At 48.0% G+C, this 15,544-nt stretch overlaps 1 protein-coding gene across 5 annotated transcripts in view; it reads left to right on the forward strand.

The window, feature by feature from the left end:
- The window catches only part of NACC2 (NACC family member 2), an 85,287-nt gene extending 70,262 nt beyond the window's left edge, over positions 1-15,025 (forward strand). For all 5 annotated transcript variants that reach the window (XM_084821344.1, XM_084821346.1, XM_084821342.1 and 2 more), the window contains exons 4-6: positions 1,009-1,114; positions 2,065-2,162; positions 2,677-15,025. In XM_084821344.1, the coding sequence (XP_084677470.1) occupies positions 1,009-1,114; positions 2,065-2,162; positions 2,677-3,176 (704 nt within the window). In that variant the 3' untranslated portion in view covers positions 3,177-15,025. The remainder of the gene's footprint in view (positions 1-1,008; positions 1,115-2,064; positions 2,163-2,676) is intronic.
- The last annotated feature ends 519 nt before the right edge of the window (positions 15,026-15,544 follow it).

Consider the following 15,544-nt stretch of genomic DNA (forward strand, 5'->3'; position numbering starts at 1 on the left):
AATTTTATTGTTTTAAATTGTTTCTATTATTGTACGTTGCCCAGAGTGGCTGGGTGACCAGCGAGATGGGCGAGTAATAAATTAAGTAAATCAATCAATCAGTCAATCACCATTTCGGGGGAGAGGCCTGCCTCTGATGTCAGCCAGGTCTGGGAGGCAGTCCAGCCTGCAGGACAAATCCAGATCCCTACGCCTAGGCTACAGGGAGAGAGGAGCCAGAGGCAGGGCCAGAGGGCCACAAGTGGACAAAAATAGACCCCTTTGACTGACTGCTGGCAAGGGGTCGGGCCTCCTGAATTTATGTATTGTGTTTATCGATACTGGACAGCCCATGCGTGCTTTCTCCCGGCCTAGTCAAGGCACATTCTGGCCAGACATCCCAGTCAAGAATCAAAGGCTTTTCTTCTCTCGAGGCATAATGTTTGCAAATTTCTGGGCCTGTGCTCATGTTTGATTTCTGCAACTTTCCCAGATCAATTGCTGAAACTTTCCTAATTTGTGCAAATTTCCCCATAAACTGAATCAGCTCCTCTTTTGTCTATAAAGAAAAGTTGTGCAAATTGGAAAATGTGCACAAATTTGGGGAAATTTGCAGAGTTCACATTTGATCACAGCTTGATTTGTGCAAGTTTCCTGTTTGCACAGAGTGAACGGCAGTTGTGAACAGGAATCAGGCATGAGCTGAGCTGCAAGGTGATGTTTGGAGAATCCTTGCGACCTCAGACATCCCTCGTTTGCCCATCCCTAGTGGTGGGTGGTGAGGCTGAGGAATCCCAGGGTGTTTCAGCCACAGCCCTCCCTTGGATCATTCTCCGGTCGCTGGCTTGGTGACCCAGACTCGCCATTGGCGGCAGCAACGCTGTGGCGGTTTCCCTGATCACATCTCTCAGTGCTCTGAATCACGACTACCCGGGGGGAAGGTCTGTACTGCCTCTTGTTTCCCAAGCTTGCTCTGGCCGTGCAAACCAGGGTGTGACTTCATCACCTCTCAATTGCTTTCCTTTCCAGGCTCTGGTGTTTGCATCACCCGAGGGCAACTGATGAACTGTCATCTGTGTGCAGGTGTGAAACACAAAGTTCTCCTGCGGCGTCTCCTGGCAACATTCTTTGACAGGTAGGACAAAGAGTGCTTCTCTTTGGTTTCTTCATTCTTCATGGTTCTTCATGAACCATTCTTCATGGTTGCTCGGCCAGCTTGGGTTTGGAGAAGGAACAAAAGACCCGCTGACCTGCCTCCGGGGAGGAGCAGCAGCAGACCCGTTTGTCAAATCAGAGCTGAGCCCAGAGTGGCCCATGGATCTCCTCCAGACGTGTCCGATGGACCAAGAGCAGGAGGCACGCGGGAGCAGAAGGGGGCCAAACTGTGTTGGACAGGGCCCCATCCCAGCAGCGGGCTAAGGGCATGGGGCGGGGCCAAGGCCAGAGAAAGCAAAATGGGCACGGCCAGATGTATTCCATACCAATTTGGACATTTTCCACACATACAAAACAGGCAGAGCTTAATTCTGTGTGTGTGTCTCATTAGGAGCAAGCTGCACAGCAATAGCTGTCAGGCCTGCAAAGCACAGCTCAGGTCCATGCAGAGTAAGAGCAGGGTGTTCAAAGTTTAAATGCCTCTGAGCACCCTTCTATTGCTGATCAGCGATTGGCAGTAACAGCAGAAGAAACTTGCGGGCTGGATGGGGAGGCCCCAGGGGTACCTCTCCATCCAGTCCACAGACCAGAGGTTCCCTATCCTTGCATTACCTAAATCGAATGGGCAGAAGGTAGCTCTCCAGATGTTTTGGACTTCAACTCCCAGACGTCCCTGCCAGCATGGCCAATGGCCAGGAAAGCTAGGAGCTGAAGTCCAAAATCTACTGTCTCCTGACCTACATCATGTAGAGGGGGCACATGCCTCATTGCCCTGCTCGCCACACCTCCCATGGAACCTCCTTTGGAGCCTCCCATCTGAAACGGGTTCTTCCCTCTTCAGTGCTTTGGATCGTGGTTGCATGAAAGGTGGCAGTAATTCTGTCCACAATGTGCTCTTGAGATTCTGCTTCCTGCTTGCTCTCGGAACAGGAACACGCTGGCCAACAGCTGCGGAACGGGAATCCGGTCTTCCACCAGCGACCCCAGCAGGAAGCCCCTTGACAGTCGTGTCCTTAATGCTGTGAAACGTAAGTGAAGAGAGGAAGATTCTCTGAGTTAGCCGAGGACAGAGGTGACATGAGGAGGTAGTTGGGTTGGAATGTTTTTAAAGAAAAATCAGGATTGAAAGATCCCTTTTGAAAAGACATTTAAGGGTGCGATCCTATGCTTATTTAGGCAGAAAAAAGTCCAACAACTCCCAACATGTCCCAGCCAGCCATCAAAGACAGACAGAAAGACACCTTGGGGGCTCTTACTTGGGCCAAAAGGTTGACTCAGTAGGTAGGTAGGTAGGTAGGTAGGTAGGTAAGTACATACATACATACATACATACATAATCGTTGCCTTGGGGGCTTTTATTTGGGCCAAAAGGTAACGGAAGGAAGGAAGGAAGGAAGGAAGGAAGGAAGGAAGGAAGGAAAGAAAGAAAGAAAGAAAGAAAGAAAGAAAGATCCTTCATTCCCATTGCACAGTTGACCCAACACATATACCCATTGCTGCCTCTTAATGGCTTTGGCTAAAATGCCTCCTTGTCTTTTGCAGTGTATTGTCAGAATTTTGCCCCGAGCTTCAAGGAGAGCGAGATGAACGTCATTGCGGCTGACATGTGCACAAACGCCCGCCGGGTTCGCAAGCGCTGGCTTCCAAAGATCAAGTCCATGCTGCCGGAGGGGATGGAGATGTACCGCTCCGTCATGGGTTCCACCACCAACGCTGTGCCCCTGGACCCTGAATTCCAGCCTTCCGCCGCTCAAATGTTTGAACAACGCATCTATGCAGAGCGGAGGAGCGATTCTGGTACAATCGTGGCCCTGAGAACTAACGCCGTAACTGTCGAGCAAAGCAACGGAACCGGGCAGTTGTTTGAGCCAAATGAGGATGCCGAGGGGTCCAGCGCCGCCATCCAGGAGTCCACCGGGCCCGAAGCCATGGCTTCCGATAGCCAAAGCCCCGCACAGCCCTTCGAAGAAGGCTCCGGCGCCCCCAGCCGGCCGGAAACACCTGCGAGACGGCAGGAGGGTGCCTACGGAGGGACTTTATGAAAGGGATGGGATGGCTTTGGCGTCGGCCGAGGAGAGATCTATAATACTAAAGCTGCTTGCATGCATTATTAATACAGAAAACACACAAAAAATGTGATCAAACCATTTACCTACTGAACTGCTACTGTTGCCTGAGAAAAATGTGATTTTTATTCTGCTTGCGTGTTAAGATTTATGAAGGAAAATATCACATTCATTATACTGTAAGCAACGCGAGGTCTAAGACAGCCGACGCGCAGTGAACAAATGGACCCTGGGCTCCTTTTTTTTCTTTTAAAGAAAAATAATAATTCCTGAGGTTAGTCTAGAAGACTAGCGTTTTCTTTTGGAACAGTGAGGCGATATCCCCTGTCTGCCACCGCCGTCGTCATCAGTGGCGCAATGCCGTGTTCCCCTCCGGGGAAAGAGGACGGGAGGAGCCCAGACCCTTTTGGTGAGGTGGCGTGCGGGAGCTCGGAAGGTACGCGAGGCAGTGAGAGGCCAGGAAGGGAGAAACTGAAACAGAGTCTCCTCGGTGCTGGCAGTTGTTTTGAGGTTTTGTTTTGTTTTGTTTGGACGATTCCATTGCTTGGATCTTTTTGTTCTACTTGTGGACAAGGGAGTTTATGGCCAGGCCCAACTCACTGGAAATATCTCGGGGTGGATCCAGGATGTGCCCTCCATGAAAATAAGGTGCCACCCCCGCCCCCCACTCACCGAAGGTCGCCCTGCCCAGTGTATGGGGATCCCCACACATCACAGCTCACCCCATTCTGCAGGGACCCCTGGCACACCATATCGCATTTTCAGGGGGGTAGAGGGGCTGCCATGGAGAGGCAGAGGCGGGCAAGTCCACTTCCGTCTGCACGGTTGCTCCTGCATGAATCTGGATCCAGCCCCTCCGGTGTGCAAGCACAATTGAAATCAACAGGAGGTCTTGCCCAGGCGTCTGCCCAGGTGGTAACTCAGCCAGACGCCCGTCATGGGCTGTGCTCAGAAGGCGGATCAGATGGAGCAAATGCCACTTTGCTCCTCTTCCGCTGGGCAGGTCCTTTTCTCCCCCTTCTTTGCTGTCTGCTTTCTGCCATTTCCATCCCGCCGTGTTGTTCCAAGTTGTCGCCTCCACGGCCTCGATTCCTCTTGTGACCGCTTCATTTTCTTCCCTTCCCAGTTTACCTGGCGGCACTTTGCCCCACAGGAGCCACTGTCCTCCAGTATGTTTTGAAAGGCAGGTGTGGGATTCCTCCCCACCCGATGCCTTCCTGCAGAGAATCGCTCTGGGCATGATGCGCATTCAGGGAGGCACGTGGCACACCTTGCTGCTGAGCTGGCTGGGCGCCATCAGGACCACAGGTTTTGTTCCAAAGAACATGTGCTGTCTTCCACTTGTGTGTGACCACACAAAACATTCCAAAATGACTCCTGTGGAGAAAACTTTCAATTAGGCCCAGCCCTTGGATCAGGGGTGTGGAACTTCTGGCCCAGGGGCCAAATCTGGCCAGCTTAAAGTCCCAATCCGGTGCCCTGGGGTTCCCCAGATGGCCATGCCCTCTTCCCCTAGCTCCACCCATTTTCCCCCGACCACCAATCGTTCGGTGGTTTCCCGGCTTTTACGCAGGTTTTTTTCCCCATTCTGAAAGTTTGAAATGCCTCTCCGAAGGTGCAGTTATTGGCAGCAAGATCTTCAAGCTAAAATAGGCTGGTATTTTGGACCCTGCCAGGCATGGGCTGGAAAACGTCCCCCCCCCCCCCACTGCCTTAGATTCTGAGGCGTCCCACTTAAGAAGAGCTGTGCTGGATCAGACCAAGGCTCCATCTAGTCCAGCATTCTGTTCCCACAGTGGCCAACCAGATGCCCCAACGAGAAGCCCACAAGCAGGACATGAGAGCAACAGCACCTTCCCACCCATGTTCCCCAGCAACTGGTCTACATGGGCATACTGCCTTTGATACTGGAGGTAATACGTAGCCATCATGACCAGTAGCCACTGATAAAGTCATCCTCCATGAATTTGTCCACTCCCCTTTTAAAGCCGTCCAAGTTGGCCCAACCCTCTCATGATTTTGGTTGCCCTTTTCTGCCCTTTTTCCAACTCTGCAGTATCCATTTTGAGGTGTGGTGACCAGAACTGTGCACAGTATTCCAAATGTGGACGCACCATTGATTTGTGTCATGGCATTAAGATATTGGCTGTTTAGTTTAGATTCCTTTCCTTATGATCCTCAACATGGAATTTACCTTTTTCATAGCAACCACCCACTAGAGTGACATTTTCTTCGAACTATCCACCATAAATAACCCCAAGATCCCTTTCTTAGTCAGTGACTGGCAGCTCAGATCCTATCAGCTTATACGTGGTTAGGATTTTTTGCCCCAATGTGCATCACTTTACACTTGCTTATGTTGAACCGCATTTGCCATTTTATTATCCATTCTCCCCTTTGGAGAGCTCCTTTTGGAGCTTTTCACTGTCCCTTTTTGTTTTAACCACCCTAAATAATTTGCTGTGTCAGCAGACTTGGCCATCTTACTACTCACCCCTAACGCCAGATCATTTCTGAACAAGTTAAAAAGCACTGGTCCCAATACAGATCCTTGAAGGACACCACTGTTTACATCCCTCCATTGGAGAAAGTCACTATTATTTCCTACTCTCTGCTTTTTGTTCTTTTGCCAGTTACTGATCTGTAAGAGGACCTCTCTTTTTATTCCATGACTGCTGTGTTTGCTCAGGAGTCTTGGATGAGGGACTTTGTCTAAAGGCTTTTGAATGTCCAAGTAAACAATGTCTACTGGATCACCCCTTTCCACATGTTTATTGACACTCTCAAAGAACTCTTAAAAGGCTAGTAAGATAGACCTTACCTTTGCAGAAGCCATGCTGATTCTTCCATGTTGATTCTTCTTCAACAAGACTTGTCCTTCTATACGCTTGATAATTTTATCATTAATAACACTTGCCACCAATTTATCTGGAACCAGATGTTAAACTAAGTGGCCTGTAATTTCCTGGATCTCTCTCTTTTTAATTGACATTACATTGGCCACTTTCCAGTCGTCTGGTACAGAGGCTGATTTTAGGGACATGTTACTTATTTGTTAGAAAATCTGCAATTTCACATTTGAGTTTTTTAATAACTTGGATTGATACCATCTGGAACCAGTGGTGATGTGTTTGTTTTCATTTGTAGAGCTTCATCTCTTGTCACTAGTGTTTGTCTCAATTCCTTAGACTCCTTTCCTGAAAATATCAGCTTAGGCAGGGGTATCTTTTGCAGTGAAGACAGACACAGAGAATTCATTCAGCTTCTCTGCAATCTCCTTATCCTCCTTTGACTCTCCTTTAATTCCCTTGCTATCCATCAGAATTGAAAGATTTTTTTTTATTATTGTTGGTCTTAATGTTATTATCAATGTGCTCCTCAAATCCTTTTTTACATCCCTTATGGGCTCCTTGGATTTCCTTTATGCAACTTTGTGCTCCTTCTTGTTCTCCTTGTTTGGGCAAGACCTCCATTTTCTGAAGGAAACCTTCTACTCTCTAATAGCTTCCTTGATAATCATGCTGGTGACCTCTTGGTCTTGGTGCTACCCTTCCGGACCTGCAGTATACATTCGAGCTGAACTTCTATTGTTGTTTTAAGTAACCCCCAAGCTTTCTGGAGAGATTTGACTCTCTTAACTCCCTGTTTCAACTTCCTTTTCACCAATCCCCCTCAGTTTAGAGAAGTGACCATCCTGGCTGGGGATGATGGGGATTGTAGTCCGACACCTATAGAGAGGATCACATTGGAGAAGACTTATGGTAGGGACTAGCCTGGAATGCATATATGCATTTCTTCTGTTCCAAGGCTGTTGTTGTCATTTCTCCAGGTTGGTGTTGTTGAGGCTGCCTCTAAACCCCATGACCGTCATCCCCAGCCAGGATGATGGATAATTCAGGCTTTGTAAAGAAATGGGTGTCCAACCCGAAACAGAAATTGCCAGGGGACTTTGGATTCTGGCTAGCCCCAGTGTTTCTGAAGGAGCATCAGCTGATCAGCGAGCAAGGAAACACAAAGGTTTTGGAATGGCGCTGTCAAGGGCTCCTTGGAGGTCTCTCTCTGTCTAAACCAGTAGCCAAGTCCAGACACAGACAAAGGAATTCCTTTCAAAGCTTTATTCTTCTTTTACAACTTAACAACTATACTGATTGCAACTAGATCTGAGCAGCACAGTACCTATGCCCTAAGTTGGAACAGTTGGTCCCCGTTTGAAAGGGAATTACTGGCAGACCCCTGAACTTAAGGACTAGGGAGAGTCCCTCCCCTTTTCCCTTGGATCCTCTGGGCGCAGCCGTTGTTTGCACGCCAACCTGGCACTTCGCCTCCTTTCCGCGCCCTCCATCTGGCGCCGCTCTCTGCATCTGCGTCGCGCGTCCACCCAGTCTGCTATCTGTGCTGGGTCACTCCCTGGACTGCTTTCTAATCTAGGAATGCTGGTGGGAGGAATCTCCGTCAGCTGTTGGTCCTGGGAAAGAGGAGCGCGCTCCTCTCCCAGGAGCGACTGCTCTGCCTCAGAATCAGAACTACTCTGGGATTCTATGGGCTCAGTGTCCACCCTGACATCCGCACTCCCCCAGCAGGGGGTCCAGCTAGCTGAGTGCCCCTGCCCAGCTAGCTCCCCCCACCCCACTGCGACTCGCACTTTGGTCTCAGTGCCTCCTTGACTTCCACATTTTTCATCCATTGGGCATCAACAACGATCCTCAAACCAAAGGTGCTACTTGCGGTAAGACCTCGGTGCCTGATTCTGCACCACCTGCTTGGCTTCATGCTTTTTCCTTTCCTGGGGGTAGATACCACAGTACATGTCCTGTTTGAAACATGATTGCAGAGAGCCATGATTACGCCATTCTTGAGAAACACCGTTTGCTACTGCTGCAGGTTCCTGTCCTTCTGGGATCCCTGATTGTCTATATTTTTGGGGTGGGGGCACTGAGAAAAACCTTGTTTCGTTTTAGGATAGGCATTTTACTGCTTGGCCTCTCCCTTTTAGACAGAGGTTGCGTAAAATATGTGATGGTAGAGGGGGAAAACGGGGGGCCTTTTCCGTTCTGATAGTTTGAGCTGCATCCGACAGGGAGCTTAATGGCAGCACAAATGTTCTTTTTCGCCTGGAGCAGACATCTTCCGCTGCATGCGCCCAGGGCAAAGAGGAACCCTGTCCTGCTGCTTGCATGTTAGGAAGCACGCAGGTTCTCCAAAGGAGCCTTGTACAAAGCAGAACTTGGGAAAGGTGTGTTGAGGCTAAAGGGCAACTGATATGCGTGCAAGTGACAGTGCAGGTTGTGATGGGGTCTGTATGAGCCCCTGGGTGCGGAGCAGCGCAGGGTTGTGTGTTTCTTCTCTCGACAGTTTTGGGGTTGTTCAGAGAGGGTGGCCTTGTTTGGGAAGAGGTCAAAGGGCACTGGTTGCCAATGAATTGTGTGTGTGCGTGTGGGCGGGGGGATTCTTCCATTGCCTAACAGGGCTTTTCCTTTCTTTGCCGGAAAAGCAAGGAGTGAGATGGCCCTCCTCAGTCTGTTGTTTTCAACTGTATACTTGAGGTGAATTTACAACTTATTTTGCTCTGGGATCTGCCCAACAGCCAACCCCAAACTGCAGGACTCCTCCCTCAGCTTGTCACCCAGACCTATTATGAGTCCCATTATCACCACCCCCATGTCTTAGAATGGTTGATTCCATGGGCGTTGTTATATATCGGCCCATGAGGACAGCGCCCCATATCTATTTCGCAGGGCCCTGAGTGTCCATTAGTGCCACTGGAAGTTTTCCTTCTTAGCCTAATTGCCATGTAGTGGGCGATTTTCAAGGGGGCTTGCAATATGCTGCACCCCCAATCCTCCCCATCTACAGCGTGGCAAACAAGCTTAGAAAAAAAAATCCATTGGTGTTTGTTACTGGAAGCTTTTCTTCTAAGTTTAATTTTATGAGTTGGGGGCAGTTACCCTCCAGGAGGGAAAGAGAGTGGTGGGGAAAGCAACAGTGAGAGATTGTCAATTAATTATAATTGAAAGGCATAATTGAAGAATTTACTTTATTGGAGGCGATTTGGATGAGAAATTAATTGGCGGGCTTTGCCTTCTGTGAAATGTGAATAAATCCCAGTAATGATTTCTCAGTGTGTGTATATAGAGAGAGCTCAATTAGCATATGCAAAGTGTATGCAGATATATGTCCTGCAGGCCTGGGCCACGGATTTTTGAAGTGCCTAGCAACGCCCCCTGGTCGATTCTGAGATTTGGCAGCCCTAGTCCAGGCATGGGGATCACACACACACAGACACACGCGTGTGAAAAATGCAGCACAGAATTCCCTGTGAAGGAGAAGTTCAGTTTCCAGATCAGGATTTCCCGCATGGGTGGTCAGGCAACATCTGTGCCATCTGCTTCCCCAGCAGTGATGTCCTGGCCTGGTGACAGTGCTGAGTTTTGGATGGTTTTCTCTTCCTTTACCATCCAGTTCTTGAGGCATCAGAGGGAGACCTTGCCCTTGATCAGTCTTCTGTCTACAATGCTTGACATTTCCTTCTTACTCGTCCTATACACACCCTGAATGAAATTCCCCAGTCCCTGATCCGTGCCCCCCAATGGCTAAAACTAACGCATCATTGAGAATTTCCCAGGGAGGTTAAAATGGGCCATGAGGGGGGACCCAATGACCAAGCACTGGAAGCCTTTGCCATGAGACATGCAGGGAAATCCTCTTGTCTCCATCTTGGTAGCTTCACTGGTTGCTCTAGAGGAAGGCTTTTCCAGACCCATAAAGGCCTCTGGTATGTCTGCAACCCTTTGGTTTTTCTTGGGCAGGACTTTGACCCATGGAGGCAGCCCTGGGGCAGCTATGACGGTGGTGTTGAACCTCAGGGTCTCAATCTGGCCCTCGGGGGTTCCCCAAATGGCACACCCCTTTCTTCACATCACCAGGGGGTTCCCGCTTCCCCCCTGACTTCCAGCGGCTTGGTGGTTTTCCAGCTTTTGCACCATTTCTTCCCTGTTCTCAAAGGTTGAAATGCCTCTCTTAGGGCTACCACCAGTTAGAACTTTAAGCTAAAGCATGCTGATAGATAGATAGATGGATGGATGGATGGATGAGAGAGAGAGAGAGAGAGAGAGTTTTGGCCCCACAAATCACTGAAAGAAGCCCCCTGACACCTCCAAAATGGAATCCACCCCTCGCACTGGAAGAGTTCAAACATCCCTGGTGTATCTGGTTGCACTACTAGGATCAGGGCCTAGCTTGTTCCTGGTGAGCCAGGATTCTCTGGAAATCCTGGCTTGCCATTCCATACAGATGTGGCCAACGAGTCCTACTGCTGTCACATGGCCAGCCAGAGTACCTTGCAGGACTTCTCCCCCACAACGCGATGCTCTTTCTGTTGCTGTCTCTCAGTTCTTTGAGTGAGATAGACCAGCGAGACGGAGGAAGGCATGTAAGTTCGGCCCAAACCAACCGCGGCAGTGCCCGCATTGATCTAAATTGTGTTCCTCTTTCTTATATCGGTGCATTGCTTCTTTTAGAAACCGGGGGATCTTTTCCAATGGGATACCCCTACCCAAAGTCCCTGTTGTACAAAGCATGCTCACTGAACCGGGAGCCCTGTCGATCAAAACAAATTAACGGGACGAAAAGAAAAATACTTGAATGGCTTAGAAAAGAAATCTGAAGAGAGTGTCATGTTGCACAGTTAAAATATATTTTTATACAGAGCACAATTTCATGTACATTTTTGTTTGGGGGTTTGTTTTGTTTTGTTTCGTTTTACTTTCTGATTAGGGGGGAAATGAGAGCTGTAGGTAAACTTGAAAAAATGTGAATGGTTTGTTTTGGGGTGTGTGAGAGGGATTTCCTTATCTTCCAGATGAGGGCTAGCATTTTGCACTAAAACAATTCTGCGCATTGGATGTTGAGCGGCATATTTCTGAGCTATCTGTGGGTCATGATTGTATCCTTCCCAAATGGGAAGATTTTTATTTTGTTTTTTTCACATAAATCCTTGGGAAAATAAAAAGAATGTAAAAGTGAGAATGAAGCCCAAAATGATCAGGCTTTCCTGAGTGCCTTAGCCTTTTTAGATCATTTGTTTTCCTTGGGGAGAAAAGAAAGAAAAGAATATCTGATCAGAAGGAACGCCTCCCCTCCCGTTGTCCCTCAGTTTACAATATGGTTAGACATGTCGCTAGAGTCTGGGAGCTGCTTTCTGACCGTAATAAGACATAATGTGAAATGGAAATCAGATCCCTCTAGACCTAAAATAGAAAAAAAGAAAGAACGAAACGGAAGCATAAGTATTTATGGTATGTCTGCACCTTTATTCTTAATGCTTGACTGTTAGCAATATTACATGTGTATATTATATAAATATATATATATATATATATATATATATTAAAAAAAAGTTATATCAAGCACCTTTTTAAAAGAAGAAAACAATTGTAAAACAAAACCTGAATGGACTTAAGTGGTTGCTACATTATAGTATAGGAATCGAACCCTTTCTTCTTCCTCCTCCCTTTCTGGAATGGAAACACCCCTGATGTTTCCATTGCTTTGTAGATTAGCATGGCCTGCTTTTCTTTCTTTCTTTTTTTGAGGCCGCATTATCTAATCCATATTCGATACTGTGCAATTCCAGGGGGGTTTCCCCCCATCGTAAGCAAAATCTGGAGCAAAAAAACACACAAAAGGAAGACGATTCCTGAAATCTAATCTCATTGCAAAGACAAGGCAACGTGAAACCATATTCTTGTCACATCCCCCGTTTTGAGGTTCCTTAACACCGGGGCAGGCCACTCGCAGCCCTCAGGATCTCATGGCCCGCAACCCCGCTGTTACTCCGTTCTTTAACCTGTGCTGGGAGCAGACTTGGGGATCCAGTTGAGGAGTTTGTTTTGTCTGCCTGAAAGCCCTGGTGCTGCCATTACTTAAGGAGCCGCCAAGAAATGGCTTCCGAGAACTCAGAAGGGCCCAGCCCTTGGTACAGCCTTCAGGCATTGGCCTGGTTTGTACATAATGCTAAGCAATAGCGCAGTTTGTTGAAACCCAGGAAGAGAACCCACGGATTGTTGTTGGGTTGTGAACTCTAGGTTGTTTGTGGTTAACAACCCATAAATCCTAGTGCAAGGTCAGCACATAACGACAAACCATGATTCAGTGACAACCCATACTTGGCCCGCACTCTGGGTTGTCGTTACTTGTGAATCAGGTTGTTGTCTGAACCCATCCCCGCAACAAACCATGGTTTGTTAACCAGCTACAAACCACAAATAGAAGCCATGGTTTTGTTGTTGACTTACGAATTCTGGCTTGCTTGAACCATGGCTTGTCATGATGTCTGCACCCAAAACCGTAGCTTATCCTTGGCTTGTTTGCACTGCTCTCCACCCTAAAACAGAGAGGTGCCCAGCAAGAGCAGCCTGAACGCGAAACCACTCTGAAGGTTGGCAGAATGGGCCAGAGAGAAACAAACCAGCAATAGAGGAATCAAGCCACTGTTTGTTTGCTCATCTGCAAGTAAATTCATGGTGAAAGGAACAAACCATGTTTAACATAAACCATAGCTTAGTGTTATGCGTGAACATAGCCCGTGTTAAGCCATATACTTGTCATATCCCCTGCTTTAAGATTCTTTCACACAGAGGCGGGCCACTTTGGTTCTCCAGATGTCTTGGCCCACAGTTCCTACCAGCCCTAGCCAGCATGAGGGATCATGGGAGTTGTAGGCCAAAACGAACCAGAAATAGGGAAAACAAGCTGTGGTTTGCTTGTCTGCCAGACAATTCATGGCAAAAGCAACAAACCATGGTTAAGACAAACTGTGGCTTAGTGTTATGTACAAACACTTCTGTCTCATCTTCATTTTGTGCAAACTGGCTACAAATTTATTTTATTGTATGATGTCGACAGGAGGATTGTAGAGAACAAAATGTGGCTGTTTCCCTGCCTCACACAGCCACTGGCCTTTTAACCCTTTCCCTCAACTTTCACGGGCGTTCTCTTCACTGAAGAAATGACACTCTCTCCGCGGCTTTTGTTCCGTTCATCTTCTTGCCTACAGATTTGCGCTTTAGCTTGGAAAACGCAAGCCAAGGATTGAGCCCTTTTTGAATGCAATGTTGATTTTTTTAAAAAAAGGGAAAGAAAAGAACTACCAATGCTTGGCAATGCAAGTTCCCTACTTCGTACTCACCTGAAAAGAGCCACAGAAGTTTGATCACAGACCTCTGCAAAGGACCAGATGTTCTTCCCCAGCCGGTAGGCTGCAGTGGTAGCTCCTTGACGTGGAAGTCTCTTCGCCTAAGCACAGGGTTAGTCAGCGGAGTTTTGAGTCCTGCCCTATTTAGTTCTCAGAGCCTCGAATTCTAAAAACAGGGCTTGTGCCCTCCTAATGTTTTGGACTCCGGCTTACATCAGCCCCAGACAGCATTGTCAATGGTCCGGAGGTATGGGAGTTGTAGTCTAAAACATCTGGAGGGTCGCCTACTCTTAATCTAAACTTCAGATGTTTGTGCCTAAATGTCACAGGCCATATATGCTGGTTGGGTTTCTTGGTCCCTTCTGCTGTGGTGGTTCAGGGCTGCTTCAAGGACCCCTGAAATGCTGAGCTAGGCCCACTGGGGAGAGGACGCGGGAGCAAGCAAAGCTGCTGCAGCCCCAATCCTTTTGTCATCTCCATATGGAAGGGAAGCAGCATGCAGCGGAATCTCCTTCTTATCTCCAGTGACAGGTTGGAGAATACACTGGGAGTCTTCTCCCTGCCTCCTCACAAAGCCCCCGGTAGCCTCCGTGTTAGGTGGCAGAACTTGGGGGGGGGGGCTTGGAGGGGGGGAAAGGGCCCATAGAGGACCCCAATCCTCCGCTGGCCAGATAAGCAACCTCACCTAACCTAGGGACCGTGCACTCATCCTGAACAGTCAGTATGGAACTGCAGCAGCATTTCCAAGGACTGCGTAATGCTGCCGCTCTGAGCATCAGTGGCCTATTCCCTGTCCATGACGGTTGCAGGGTGCCAACCTCTGGGCATGGGGATTTATGGCCATTTCTCATAGCCAAAGAAATTCAGTGCTGGAGAGGGGAACAGGTGAGAGGGAAAGGCAAACACACTGCATTGCTAGAACACTCCAACCGAAGTTCTTCAGATGTTCCTATCAGTTTCTTCCACTGTTCTCTTTTTTGCACTTTTGTGACTTTTATGTACAAGCTTCTGAGGGAGGCGAGCGAGCCCAAACTTGCAATACTATTTTTAAGAGACAAAAAACCAACAACAACCAACCACCGTATGAAGGCATAGTCTAAGCATAAATGTATAATATTTTTAACTTGAAGCTTTAGGCTAGCACTTGTTTCAAAGAAAGTGTAGATCCTTGGAATTGTCTGGGAAAAGTCTTAAGAGAACAAGGGTGTTCTTTAGCGCCTACTTTGAAGGATCCATTAGTACTGTAACTCATGACTGTTAAAATAATAATAATAATAATAATAATAATTCCAGTGCTATAGGGGCGATTTTGCAGTGCCGCGGCATTCTGTTTCAGCCACGCAAATTTACTTCTTCTCCGTTTTGTTATTTACGTGCCATTTCTCATACCTAGCTCAAGACTGTTACTTTACAGCCATGGTTGTATCAGATGAATTAGGGGGTGGGGTGGGGGAGGTTTAAAGGTTACCCCTTCTGACCCCCACTTCCCAAGAGTTCAGAGTGTGGTTATAGCTGTTTTCATAGAATAAAAAAGAACAGAAAAGAAAATCCGTCTAAAAAATGTGATCATGACTGATAAAAATGCTTTGTAAAATTCACATTTACAAAATAATAAAGTAAATTAAAAATGCTGTCTCTCGTTTTTTGCTCACCTCCCCCCAACCCCCCCCCATTTCTGGAGTAATGGGTCTCCATGGAGTGGCAGCATGGGTCACCCCAAACGCCAGTGTTGTCTGGAGTGGGAAGCCACAATGAGTTCTGTTCTCATGCAGCGGCTGCTGTAACATTGATGTGCTTCCACGCTGGTGCAAGCTGACTTGGTACCAAATGACCAAGCCACACAGTCTCTGCCCTGAGAGGCTTGCAGCAGCCTGGTCCAACTGGTCCTTCCCAGCTAGGAATGATCACAGCTGCAGCACAACCCATTGGCTGGACAAGGTTGTTGTGACAATCCACAGTGCAGAGGGGGACGTCGCAGCTGAACCTGCAAGACCTAGTCTACAAGGGGAATAAAAGCCCTCTGGTGAGCCGGTCCCATAACACCTATATCCTCACAACGCCCCTGTGAGGTGGGCCCTCGTTATTTTGCAAATGGGAAACCTTCATCCAACCCCTGGGTTGGGGTGGAGGGTATTTACTTGCCTTGCATCCT

The sequence above is a fragment of the Heloderma suspectum genome, chromosome 14 (assembly GCF_057233095.1).
Source record: "Heloderma suspectum isolate Gila_16-S chromosome 14, 16-S_ref, whole genome shotgun sequence".
Taxonomy (NCBI): Eukaryota; Metazoa; Chordata; class Lepidosauria; order Squamata; family Helodermatidae; genus Heloderma; species Heloderma suspectum.